General features: G+C 40.5%; 1 protein-coding gene and 1 non-coding gene across 3 annotated transcripts in view; both read left to right on the top strand.

Moving 5' to 3' along the window:
* The window catches only part of WIF1 (WNT inhibitory factor 1), an 87417-nt gene extending 73881 nt beyond the window's left edge, over positions 1–13536 (top strand). The window contains exons 7-10 of one of the 2 annotated variants that reach the window (XM_067697238.1): positions 3075–3170; positions 8326–8421; positions 8941–9036; positions 12677–13536. In XM_067697238.1, the coding sequence (XP_067553339.1) occupies positions 3075–3170; positions 8326–8421; positions 8941–9036; positions 12677–12798 (410 nt within the window). In that variant the 3' untranslated portion in view covers positions 12799–13536. The other variant, XM_067697239.1, reaches the window with a different exon arrangement.
* On the top strand, positions 1733–1839 carry LOC137203101 (U6 spliceosomal RNA). The gene has a single exon (XR_010932931.1). It is a non-coding gene; the product is annotated as a U6 spliceosomal RNA (small nuclear RNA).

Here is a 13536-nt window from a genome sequence, read left to right as displayed (position 1 = left end):
CTTTTAAAAAAAGAAGGAAAAGCTAAAGGAAAGAGCCCTTAATATGAGTCAGAATAGTCATTTATGGTTGTCTGTTATTTTATGATATACAAAGTACCTTCATACAATTACCTAACTTTACTCTCAACAATCTTTTGAGATATGTAACGCATCCTCCATCTCAATCTCAGCTAAGCAAAATGAGGTTTATAGAGCTTGAGAAGCTTGGCCGAAATTCACACCCTCCACTGTACCATGTTGCCACTCAGGCTACCTGTTTCACATCTTAGTTCCTCTACCAGTGACTGCTTCTGGGCAGAGAACCTCATCTCTGTGGGCGATGCTTTTCCCAACTCTAAACTGGAAATTAAGCCATTGACCCCTGGTCCCCCCACCTCTATGCTAAATGAGATCATGTGTGAGAGCATCTCTACCTTTTAGTTGTAAGTGATCTTCTAAAACTATAGCACTGGAGTGAAAATAATTTTAAAGTTTTATGTTCATAAGGATTAAGCACTAATGACACTCATAATAACAGCCAGTGAATAAAACTCTTTCTTGTGAAGCTTCTTTGCCTTTGTCTGAATGTAGCCTTCAGCATCTCTGCTACTTCAAACCTGGGCAGAAGTTCATTCTTGAAGCAGAATTAAACTCATATTATCTCAAAACTATTAGGAAATAGAGCAAAGCCTTCAGAGATTTGGATGAAGAATGAATGTATTATCAGGTTTAGAAAGACCGTTTGTGAGTAGATGAGGCTGTTATTGGTGTATTTGCACGGTGGGCTGTCAATTGTAATGTTTTTCTTACGCTAGGGTGTCACAAATGCTGCATGGTCCCTGTTGAAGGGAAAGATCTATGTGTATTCCGGTTTCTTCTACATTTGTAATACTTTACCTTTCAGATGAAAGATTTTCTTACTTGTTAGACTCCAGTAACTTTTTTTTATTCTTTTGGAAAGTCTGTTGAAATTCCACTTGGTTTCCCCAGAGATCTGGGAACATTAAAAACTAATGTTTTTTACTCCCTCAACAAAAAGATGCATTTATTAACCAGGAGGGAGTGTAGAGTTTCTGAAAAATGGTTTAATTACTGGAACGGAGCTAGACCTTAGCCCTACATATTTGAAGAAACACTAAAGATTAACTTTTATTGGCTCTTGGGACATCTGTTGCAAACTTTAACAGTTGAGTACTTAAACACTGGCCTAGCAAACCCTCAGCCCCAGTGAAAGTTACTTGGTGTCTCTGGCTCATTTTCTGAGTCAAGAATCATGGCATGGGCTTCCCTGGTGGCGCAATGGCTGAGAGTCCGCCTGCTGATGCAGGGGACACGGGTTCATGCCCCGGTCCAGGAAGATCCCACATGCCGCGGAGTGGCTGGGCCCGTGAGCCATGGCCATTGAGCCTGCGCGTCCGGAGCCTGTGCTCCACAACGGGAGAGGCCACAATAGTGAGAGGCCCGCGTACCGCAAAAAAAAAAAAAAAAAAAAGAATCATGGCACAACAGAAATGTAGAGAAGCTTGGTCCAGATGGTAAAGTATTATGCAAATACTAAGGGTGTGGCCAAATTCAGTAATCAGCTTTGTCATATTCTGTAACTTTTGATTATACTCCCAGGTTCACTGCATTCTACACATAGTACGGGACAGTGCCCAGAGGGCTCCAGCCAAGTGGACACAGGTCCTGATGTTTTCTCATCTCTTCTCATTATCCCCAGGAGAAACAGGACACGCTTACAAAAACAAGTCTTGTGCTCGCTTCAGCAGCACATATACTAAAATTGGAATGATACAGAGAAGGTTAGCATGGCCCCTGCATAAGGATGACATGCATATTCGTGAAACATTCCACAATTAAAAAAAAAAAAAACTGTCCAGCCCTAACAATACTAGCAGCAAGTAGCAAAGAGGAAGTCCAAGAGCTGATTCTCCTAAATCCTAAATTCTGTACCCCAAAGCTTTTGCTCCCCTCTACATCAGAAGGCTTGATTTTGCCAAAGCAAGTACAGCATGGCCTTAAGCTGAGAGGTACTTCTGATTTTTAACAAAAAGCTTTATCATTTAAGAAGCATGATATTCATAGAATATTCCAGCTGGACTTCTTTTCCACAAAGAAAGCATACACTTAGAACTTTTGGATTTCCTTTCTGATTTTCTTACTGAAAGCTTATTCCAGCTTTCGTTCATCTATAGCCAACTCTGGCCTGTTTTATATAGGACAAGAACAAATAGGCCATAAAACTGGAATAGCTGAGAATCGAGTTCTTATTTTCATCTCCTTTACAGAATGAGCCAACTTGTCTATTTTTAGATATTTGCTCTCCCCCGTCCCCATTTCTGTCCTCCATTTTAGGTGCCAGTGAGCAGTGAAATTTCAGAAGCTGACTCTAAGAGAGAGGGTTTAGTATGAATCACAAACGGTATGATTATTACCTGGAAAATATAGTTAATTGGACTCCCACAATAATATACCCACATTCTTCATCCCTCCAGCTCATACTGCCACCACTTCCCTGCCTGTGGGACCCGCAAGGGGCAACCGTCTGTCTTTTCCTAAATATAATTACTCCTTCCTGCAAATGTCAAAAAAGTCTATTTTTAAAAAATTCCTGTTATATAAGATGCATCTCTGTTCCTCTTATTCAGAAAAGAAGTTGCTTTCTCCTTTGTCTGATCCCAGTACTTATGACTTCTCTCCCTTTTGTCTATTCCAAAGAAAGTTTTCTCCTTTTACTCTTCCCTCATCTTAAAAAATATTTTCTTGGGTTCATAGAGTTCTTCTCCTTTAAGAGCATAGATATTTATAAGAAAATAAAAAAGATTTTTTTTTTTTTTTTTTTTTACACATGATGCCTTTTTTCACTAAGAAGTAAACCCCTAGAGGTGGGCCCTATGTAATGTGTGTGTTGCTGGAATCTGCAAATGGTCAAGCAATTGCTTACAAGTCCTGTATGTGTAAAGTGGCTTGTTTTGTTAAATAAGTAAATGGGCAAGTAGCAGATGCCTAAGAAGAATCACTTAGCCTTAATGAAATGTTGTTGTTGTTAGATTTAAGCTACTATCTAATGCAATACCCTGTTTTCATCCTAACAGCAAACTGCTCAGCCACCTGCTTTAACGGAGGGACCTGTTTCTACCCTGGAAAGTGTATTTGCCCTCCAGGACTTGAGGGGGAACAGTGTGAAATAAGTGAGTATCGACCTGCATTGTCTTTTTTCGGGGGAGGGGGGAAACTTAGAAGCTCCATCTAACCCCTTCATTTTATTGATGAGGAATCTGAAGCCCAGAGACAATGAATACCTTGTCTAAGGACTCAGGCCAGTGGTTTCTTTTTACTAGATTGAGCCGCCATCTGTTTTGGCTAAAGGTGGGCAAAGAGTGACATAGCTCAGCACAGGTGACTCAGAGCCAATGCTCTCTGACTCAGTTATCTGGGTTCGAGTTATTCACCATGTTGCGTTGTCTCTTGCTAGTGATTTTTATCCCCTTATCATTGTGCAGAGCCCATAGTTTCAGCCTGGAAATGTAGATCAGAGCTTTAGGACAGCTGGAATTTGTTCACCTACCTGCAGGCATATAGAGTTTCTCCTCTGGCACTCACTGCCACATTTCCTAACCAGACGGAGCCTCGTGACTTATCTCAGAGAAAAGGATAGACTCACTCAAGAAAAAAGATGGGGAAAAAAGGTGCAGAGCAATAAAAACAAACAGACAAAAACCTAATAGCACACGCAACAACATGAATGAATTGCACAGACGTTATGCTAAGTAAAAGCTAGACACAAGAAAGTGCATGCTGCCATTTTTATGAAGTTCAAGAACAGGCAGAAGTAATGGATGATCATAGAAACAAGAATAGTGATTGGGGGGCACAGAGGAACTTTATGGGGTGCCAGAAATGCTCTATATCTTGATTGAGGAAGTGTCTCATGAGTATTTATGTAAAAAAAAAAAAAAGAAAGAGTTGAGCCATAAACTTAAAATCAGTGCACATTATGCCTTCACTAGATGTTTGTCACGCTTTGGTACAAAGAAAAAAATGTAACGGTGGAATGTGGTAGGTAGTCATTGTTTTGGGAATCAGGATACCAAACCGCTTGCCCTGGCCCTGTCACCTCCCAGTCACATCACTGAAAGCTCTCTGCTCAACTCAGAAATGAGCCAGCCCCACTCTCAATTACTCTATGACCCAGAAGACAGATACCACCGAAGCCCCGCTCAGGAAGGCGCAAAAGGAGTGTGAGGGAGCACATCTGCTAAAGGGGCTGTGTCCCCGCCTTTCTGGAAGTTCTGGAATGTGGCATTTTCACCTCCAGCTGTATTGTATCCATAAAACACCCACTGTGTTTGGTACAGCCGTAGTTTCTGAAGTTGTACTGGGTTCAGAATTCAATAATACTGACTTCCTATTTTAACTTTCAACTTCTAATTTATTTGTGGGTTTGTGTAGTTTAATAAGTAGTAGCTGAAGTGACGGTTTTTTATAGAGTTCAAATGAAGTACCTCTACGGTTTCCATAGGACATGTAATGTAATTAATCGTCAGGATGTGGTTTCTGCTCTTCCTGCCCTGATAAAGATATCTCTGAGCTCACTCCCCTCACTTTTCTTCCCATACTTACTCTCAAACTTCGCATATTTAGTTGGTTCATGTTTATGAATCTTCGTTCATGGGTTCATTTCTCTTCATGTAGATATCTGTTTCATGCCCTTAGGTTTATGACCTTTCCATTGACAGAAACTGTTTTCTATTCTTTTTTTTTTTTTTAACTGCACCAAAAATGTGGGCCTTTTGAAAGCTCCTGATTATCCCCATCACAAGTTACACTCAAATCCTTTTAGGAAATTTTTTGTTTCTATTACAGGAACCAAATTACCAGGAAAAAATTTAAATGGGTCTTGAGTTGAAAAGTGCCTCTAGTGTAATAGAGACAAAAAGTTGAATTATGTATCCTATCTTTAAATTGAGATACAACTCACATACCGTAAAATTCACCATTTTAAAGTATATAATTGAATATAGTCACGAAATTGTGCAGCATCTCTTCTCTCTAATTCCAGAACATGTCATCATCCCCCAGAGAAACCCTGTACCGATCGGCAGTCACTCCTCATTGCCTCTCCCCAAGCCCCTGGAATCCACTAATCCACTTCCTGTCTCTTTAGATTTGCCTATTCTAGACAGTTCATATAAATAGAATCATCCAATATATGGTCTTTTATGTCTGACTTCTTTCACTTAGCACGTTTTCGAGGTTCACCTACGTTGTAGCATATATCATTACTTCCTTTTACTTGCTAAATAACATTGCATTGTGTGGATATACCAACCACATTTTGTTTATCCATTCATCAGTTGATGGGCATTTGGGCTGTTCCCACTTTAGGACTCAACGAATAATAGTGCTGCTACAAACGTTTGTGTACAAGTTTTTGTGTGAACGTATTTTCAGTTCTCTTGGGTATATACCTAGGAGTAAAATTGCTAGACCACATGTTAACTCTTTAATTTTTTGAGGAACTGCTGAACTGTTTTCCAAAGTGGCTGTGCCATTTTACATTCCCACCAGCAACGTACAAAGCTTCCAATTTCTCCATATCCTTACCAACACCTGTTATTGTCTGTTTTTTTAATGAAATATGTATTCTGATGCTATTTATATTTTCATTTCTCCTGGCCTCTATCAGAATTGATATCTTCTCAAACTTCACTCTGACTTGGCTGTGAGATATACTTGCAGTTTAACAAATAAGACCATGGTTAGAAGTATCTAGATGTATGTACCTATGTTTATCTTGTTCTTTAAGGTTCACAGACTTTACAAGAATCTTTAATGAGCCGTCAGTTAAAAAGACCAAATTATTTATACTGTACTATAAATGTTTTCTTAATACCTTAATGGGTTCTTATTATTATAAAACTTATCTGTATAAAATGCTCTCCATAAAAAATTAGAATATTGGATAAAATAATTAAAAATCACTCATAATTCTAAGACCCAGAGATGACAGTTATTGGCGCTTATTGTAAACTATTTTTATCTTTTTCTCTATGTGAAGGATAGTCACAAATTTAAGTTACCTCACAATCTGATGGGCAGAGGAAGTTTAATACCTTTATTTTGTCAATACCTTATCTCACTGTTCTCACTGGTTAGAGTTAAAATTCAAATTGTTTAGAATTAGTCAAATCTGTTTGTCTTCAGGCAATATTTAGTCTCATTTGGGTAAAAATGTGTAATCGCTCAAGTTGACTCAGTTTACCACTGTCCAGTGGATAGATTGGTTGCAAAATATTTTCAGGAAAAGGAAGTCAATGTTACAGACACTTACAGAATTTGTAATTTTAAACAATCATCTCTTCATGATGTTTTGGCTCCATGAGGTTTGATCTAGGAATGGCCTTCTAACCATCACCGGCAATCATATTTCTGTGGTGAGATAACTGGGAGAGAACGTCCTCCTCCTTCCTGGCTGCAGTGATCCTAAGGGTCCTCACTTCCCTCTTGCCAAGAAAACAAAAAGGTCCTTGGAGTCACTGAAAAGATTCTCTCCATCAGTCATTCTCTGCATTGTCCCTGGATACCAAGTTCACATTTCATAGAATATGGGGAAACTTGGGCTCACCAAGTATTTCACAATAACTCCTCCATCTTTTCTGCCATATAGTTATTGTCCCACATCTTGCTTACTTGAAAAAACCCAGTGCATTGCAGAGTACTGTGATATGATCCAATTTTGTGCATATGATGGGGACAGATGTTTCTTTGATGCAAATGGAAATTCAGAATTAGGTATTCCTTTCCTTAAATTAGAGTTGGGATCTTGACCAAATAGTAAATGCTATTATTTGTATCCAAACCTATCAAAAAGTATACTTTTGGATTTTTAATGGTCAGTAAAAAGGTGGCATTCTAATATTAAGATTGTTTTAATACATGTTTCTAGAACATCCCTGCATCAGAAGAACCTACAGGTCTAATGGCATTCCAGGTTCTTGAGAGATTCTAACATCTCAATATTATGTCTCTATTATCTCCACAATGACTAAATGCTGCTTTGGTTGATTTATATATGAAGAAAGTCATTTTTGGAGAAATAAAAAGAGAAGAAAGTGTTTTTAGCAAAATTACTTTCATATGGGATTCACTCTATGTTTGTCAAGCATAATGTTTGCCTGGAAAAAAACTCCACCCTTAGGATGGCAAATTCTAGATTGCAGAGGGAGAATAAATAGCTTCAAAAGTAAGAGAAAAGAAGAATATTATATAATTCTTACATCTAAGGCCCTATTCCAGCTCTAAAATCCTGTGATTCAAAGATCTGTGAAAAGACTAGCAATACTCATTTGGCACAGAGATAAAAGAAAGAATGATGTATCATTAGGATCTAAGACATTCCAGAAAAATGCACAGGTGTGGAATCAGGCCCCTTTTGTGCCCCACCTCATATCCTTCTCAGCCAGCCTTTCACTCCAGCCACTGCTATGACCTATTTTGCACAGACATAGCCTAACTGCACCTTAGCTGTGTCACACTTCTCTTGCTTTCCACCCAGAGACTCCTGAGTACTAAAAAAAAAAATAGAATCTGCACTCACACAGTCACAGAATGGGAACGCAGCAAGTTATTCCATGGGGTGACCTTTGATCAGTGGGAGACAAGTACAGATGGATAAATGCTGCCCTCTTCCTTCCTTCAGTCACCTTGAAGGTGCAGTCAGTCTACCTGGCTCCTCAGAAAGATGCTGCAGGATAGAGCCCAGTTGCCCATAGTGATGACCAACCCACAAACATATTATGCTTTTGCGTTGGCTTTCCCTCCTTCGCCGTTTTACTCTCCCCACCCCCCATTCCTGACCCCTAGGACCACTTCCCAAATAAACTCTGCACGCAGGCCCTGCTTTCTGGAGAATCCGAGGCTAAGACAGAAGTCATCATGTCCAGGTATAGGCCTGCTTTCAGAAAAAGTGACATAGAAAAATCAGAACTCAGAAAAGATCAGTTAGGGCGTCATTCCTATCTTCATTTTTAGTATACCTTAAATTACAAGCATTTATGAATCAGTTAAAACATTATTCTTTTTTTTTAAAGTAATATAAATACATTTGAACATCTTCATTGTAGAAGATACGTATCCAGAATCATAAGTAAGAAGACTAGCCTGTTTGTTCCAGAAACGAGACTCAAACAGTAACAAAGCCAGGGTAGATCAGAAATAAGTGGAAATAACTGCTACTTAAAAGGCCTGATCCTCTCAAAGCCTTGCAGTTCCTCTGGAAAAAATGTAATTGCCTCTGAATGAAGCACAGAGTTCCTTGCTTATTTGCATTCTTCTCTATTTCAGGCAAATGCCCGCAGCCCTGTCGAAATGGAGGTAAATGCATTGGCAAAAGTAAATGCAAGTGCTCCAAAGGTTACCAAGGAGACCTCTGTTCAAAGCGTAAGTACCCCGAACACATAGTCGATCTTGTGTTACAGGATAATTAAACTAGTAGGAGTCTCTCCTCTCTTCATGACTTCTGTACCTACTGCATGTCGCTCGGGCATCACAGTTAACCTTTCTTCACTGACGTATGTTTCCTTGAAGTGGACCAAAGACGTTGTATGAAATCCATGCACGTAAAAAAACCTTAGACACATTCGCACACACAACCAAACTTTTTAACTCAGGAGTTTTCTTAAGGAAGATGAACTTCCATCGCCCAGCAGTTTCAAAGTCCTCCTGAGCATCTATTGTGAATGAGAAGCACCAAGTCTAGTTTAAGATTACTCTCAGGACTGTTTCAAAAAGTCCAAAACTGACTTCTAGCTGGAGATTGACTCAGAAAGAAAGAAAGAAAAAAAAAAATTAAGGGATGAAGCCAAAACTAACACATTCTAAAGAACTGCAGGAAAAGCAGCTGCGTAATTCTGTTGACAAATGAAAGCTCAGGAAACATTCTGTCTCCTTTGACTCTAGCTGTCTGCGAGCCTGGCTGCGGTACACACGGAACCTGCCACGAACCCAACAAATGCCAATGTCAGGAAGGCTGGCATGGAAGACACTGCAATAAAAGTGAGTGCGAGCCGTCTGGGGAGCCAGCCTTTTGCATGTCTGTTTCCTGGCTCCAAAGGCGGATGGACAAGCCTAACTCAGCCCTGCTTTCCTTTTCAGGAAAGCAACTTCTCCTCCACTGCCTATTCTCCCCCGTGCTTCTCTGCATGCCACACCCCGCCCCACCCGGTACTCTCTAAACTGTAGAGCCTAAGCTTTAGAGTATAAAGAGGAAAGAAAGCATCACTGTAAAATAACACCACAAATATCTTCCAGGCTGAATTAGTACTACGTGGTGATTTGGTAATACGGTATGTTAACTGTGATAGAAATGAGTAAGATTTTAAATCAAATGTAGATCGGTATCTACATGGTTCTGATTTTATCATTCAGGATTGATCGGTCAGCATATAGAACATGAAGAGTTCTGCTCTGTAAAATCTTTAAACTGTATGGGTTATGGTATGCTTTAAATGGGTTCTTTTGTGGGACGGTAAAGGTCTGTGAAGTACGGGAGAGATGTTATCATGGAGTTGTGTTTTTTTCAAATTTATTGAGTACCAAAAATGAACTAGCTATAGGCTAATAAACCACTGACCTATTTTATACACAAAATGAAAGTTGCTAAATTCAATCATTCCGTTTTGATTGATATGCTAGGCATGAATCCAGGCACTGGAGACATACCCGTGAACAGACAGAAAAGGCCCTTCCTGGTAGCACCCAGGTTCAAGAGGGAGGGACAATCAGCAAGTGAAGGAAATAAATAATGCAGTTTCTGCAGGTTCATCCTGCAGCTTGAACGCAGTCTCCTGAGTATGGGCCCACTGGCCACTTTCCTTTGAGGAAAGAAAGGCTTCATTCAGTCATACAGCTCCCTTGATTAACAGACATCCAGGTTGTGTCTCCAAAATAATGTACACAAATTGAACAGATCCCTTTCACATCAGATGTTTTTCTAAATCAGTGGTCTCCAAAGGGTGATGCATGTAGCCCAGTGAGTGTGGAATGATCAGCTGGGTGCTGAGGGAAAATATAGTTTGAAAACATTTTTTATATCCTTTTATTACATTTATGTATAAATTTTATATGCATATATAGTTATATATCTCAATCTCTAATTTCTAATTTTCGTGCATATTTTATAACTCACATTATATTATTCTGATATGTACATATACCATTTATGTGTAGGTATACACGTTTATTTGTTTATTTTAAAGTATACCGGTGTCTGGTCTAGGCTAAGCCATTGATTTGACTCTTTTGCACCCACCGAATTGGCTGGATGGTAGACTGAATTGGCTTCAGGTGGGCATAGCTTAACAAGAAGTGGAGCTCCTCTGGAAAAGCGTTCCTTTACCGAGGTGGGAATGATTGAATGGTATCCCTGTTAGGACATACTGGGTGGGGGGGACCTTCGTGGGAGTAAAAGACCTATAGAAAACTAACCATTTCTGGAGCCGTTTTGGAAAAGAGTTAAACCAAACCCTTTACGCCACCTTTAACTCAGGATAGAAACTGTGCCGTTTGTCCCCAAATCAGAGTAAGTTTCCAGAAGTCCTTGGGCCTAGGGATGACCTGAAGTGAGACCATACGTCCCAGGACTCAATTACAAAGGTCTTCTGGGACTCGCATTTGGGGCCTGGTGACCACCAACGATGATGGGAGGGGAGTACAAGAGGCACTGTTCCTGCTGTTACACCCGGTCGCTCTTCTAGGAAGAAGGCAAGTTAGGGGCCCTCATGCATGTAGTTTAGATGAGCAATTCTGACAGGTCTGCCAGCCACCAAATAGCACTCCCACTTGCTGAAAGCTTTTGTCATCCATTGCTCCTTCAGATCCAGGCACTGCATGTCAAGAAGATGCCTTGGTGTTTGATTCAAATGCAAACGTGTTTTCTAGGAGAGGCCACCCAGCCATTCTGTACATTGGCTGAGAGAATCAGGCTGAAAGAATGAGGTTTATGTTGATTAACGGGAGGGGACAAGGAAGCCCTGAGGCACAGAGTTCTGCTAAGAACAGACCCCCAGCAGGGTGACATGCTGAGAGGTCCCAGGCACCCAGACACCCAGACATTCCTGCTTGGGAGGAGGATACTGGAGACAGACTCCCCAGCTTAGGCTCCCCTCACCAGGGAGGTGTGGGCTTCATGGGTTGCGGGGTGAGCAGCAGGGTAGGGATTTACTCCAGCGAATTGTTGGCTCATTGTTTTGGCTGCGCCATGAGCTACTAGCCTGCATACCGACAATTCAAAGAGACACATTCAGGAACAAAGTATTCTGTTCTCAGTGGTTACTTAATGGCATGCTTGCATTTATTTATTTATTTGGCTGCACCAGGTCTTCTTTGCAGCATGTGGGATCTAGTTCCCTGGCCAGGGATCGAACCTGGGCCCCTGCATTGGGAGTGTGGAGTCTTAGCCACTGGACCACCAGGGAAGTCCCCCCCATGCTTGCATTTAAAAACCACAAGGAAGGGACGTCCCTGGTGGCGCAGTGGTTAAGAATCCGCCTGCTAGTACAGGGGACACGGGTTTGAGCCCTGGTCCGGGAAGATCCCATGTGCTGCAGAGCAACTAAGCCCGTGCGCCACAACTACTGAGCCTGCGCTCTAGAGCCTGCGAGCCACAACTACTGAGCCCACGTGCCACAACTACTGAAGCCCATGCACCTAGAGCCCGTGCTCTGCAACAAGAGAAGCCACCGCAATGAGAGGCCTGTGTGCAACCAAGAGTAGCCCCCGCTCACCGCAACTAGAGAAAGCCCGTGCACAGCAACGAAGACCCAGCACAGCCTAATTAGTTAATTAATTAAAATAAATTTTAGAAAAAACCACAAGGAACAAATGAAATGCCAAACTTGACTCTAATGCACAGGAAGATGGAGGCAGATTTTTAAAGTGTGATTGCTGTTTTGGATCAGTTTTAGGAAAGCAGTAGAAGTGAGTCAGTGCCCAGAAGCATCTCCAGAAGTTCACAAGTAATAAGAAAAGAGGCTTCAAGTTGTGTAACTCAGTGTTACACTCCACTTATAATGAGCTGGAAATGCTATCGATAGATGCCCACCTTCACCGAAACTCACAAATCCCCATTGATAAGGAGTCAGTTCAAATCATAACCTTTCTCTAACATGTGTACTGGAGTCCTTAATTCTTATAAAATTCCTATTTTGTGTAAATGCAATAGCCACGCATAATCATGTGATCTATATGAAGAATGGGGGTTATTACATTGAACTAGATCAACGTAATGGAGTCTGGTTTTACAAGGCAGTGAAAGAATCAATGACCAAGTCCTCTGCAGAAGCATCCCTGCTATTGAGACCTCAGTGCTAGATCCTTACCAACTCTTGGGTGGAGAACATCCTTCCATTCAATCACATTCATCCAAAGTTTGCATCAAGAGTATCTGCATGGCCAAAATACATAGTGAATCAGAGAGTCAGTGGAAGCCAGATTTGACGGAGTTAGTAAAATGGGTTTCTTTCAACAGAGATCTTGAACCTGTAACATCTCTTCATTCAGGTAGCTTTTTGTGATTGCTGTGGTCTTTCACTCTGGGTTGAAAAGGGAAAATGGATTTCATTTGAATGATTAATAATGAATCTGAAGAGCCTGTTTTTGTAGTTTCTTTTCTTTCAAGCTGTGAATAATTTTGCAGGGTACGGAGCCAGCCTCACGCATGCCCTGAGGCCAGCAGGCGCCGGGCTCAGGCAGCACACGCCTTCACTTAAAAAGGCCGAGGAACGGCAGGACCCACCTGAATCCAATTACATCTGGTGAACTCCGGCATCTGAAACGTTTTAAGTTACACCAAGTTCATAGCCTTTGTTAACCTTTCATGTGTCGAATGTTCAAATAATGTTCATTACAGTTAAGAATACTGGCCTGAATTTTATTAGCTTCATTATAAATCACCAAGCTGATATTTACTCTGCCTTTTAAGTTTTCTAAGTACATCTGTAGCGTAATGGTATAGATTTTCTTGTTTCAGTGCTTTGGGACCGATTTTATGTTATGTAAGTTGTTCAGGTTAAATTTTTGTCTTTTCAGTGTGTAGTTGGCAGATAATTTCCAAAAGTACAATGCATTCATGATGTCGAGGGGCTGGGCAACATTAGAGAAGATAAACGGAACAAAAATGCATAAATCACAAGGGTCTGGATGAAGCAGTTATAAAAGTGCAGAAGTTATAGCATTTCAAATTATATTGTCATGTATTTAGACATTTGTCACATTTTTTAAATTCCCCTTATTTCTAAACTCACAATACAATATATTTTGACCTTACCATGATTCCAGAGAATTCAGTATTGAAAAAAAAAGAGAGAGAAAGAAACAACACTGTGGTAGTGGCATTAAACGATATAATATATTGTAAACACAATAAAATAGGGAATATAATGTATGAACTTTCGGCATTGGCTTGAAGCAATATAATATATTGTAAACAAACACAGCTCTTACATAAACATTTTATACTGTTTGTGTGTATAAAATAAAGGTGCTGCTTTAGTTTTC

This window comes from Pseudorca crassidens, chromosome 11 (genome assembly GCF_039906515.1).
Source record: "Pseudorca crassidens isolate mPseCra1 chromosome 11, mPseCra1.hap1, whole genome shotgun sequence".
NCBI classification, from domain to species: Eukaryota; Metazoa; Chordata; class Mammalia; order Artiodactyla; family Delphinidae; genus Pseudorca; species Pseudorca crassidens.
The sequence above is the reverse complement of the archived record's forward strand: the minus strand, read 5'-3'. Positions and strand labels throughout refer to the sequence as shown.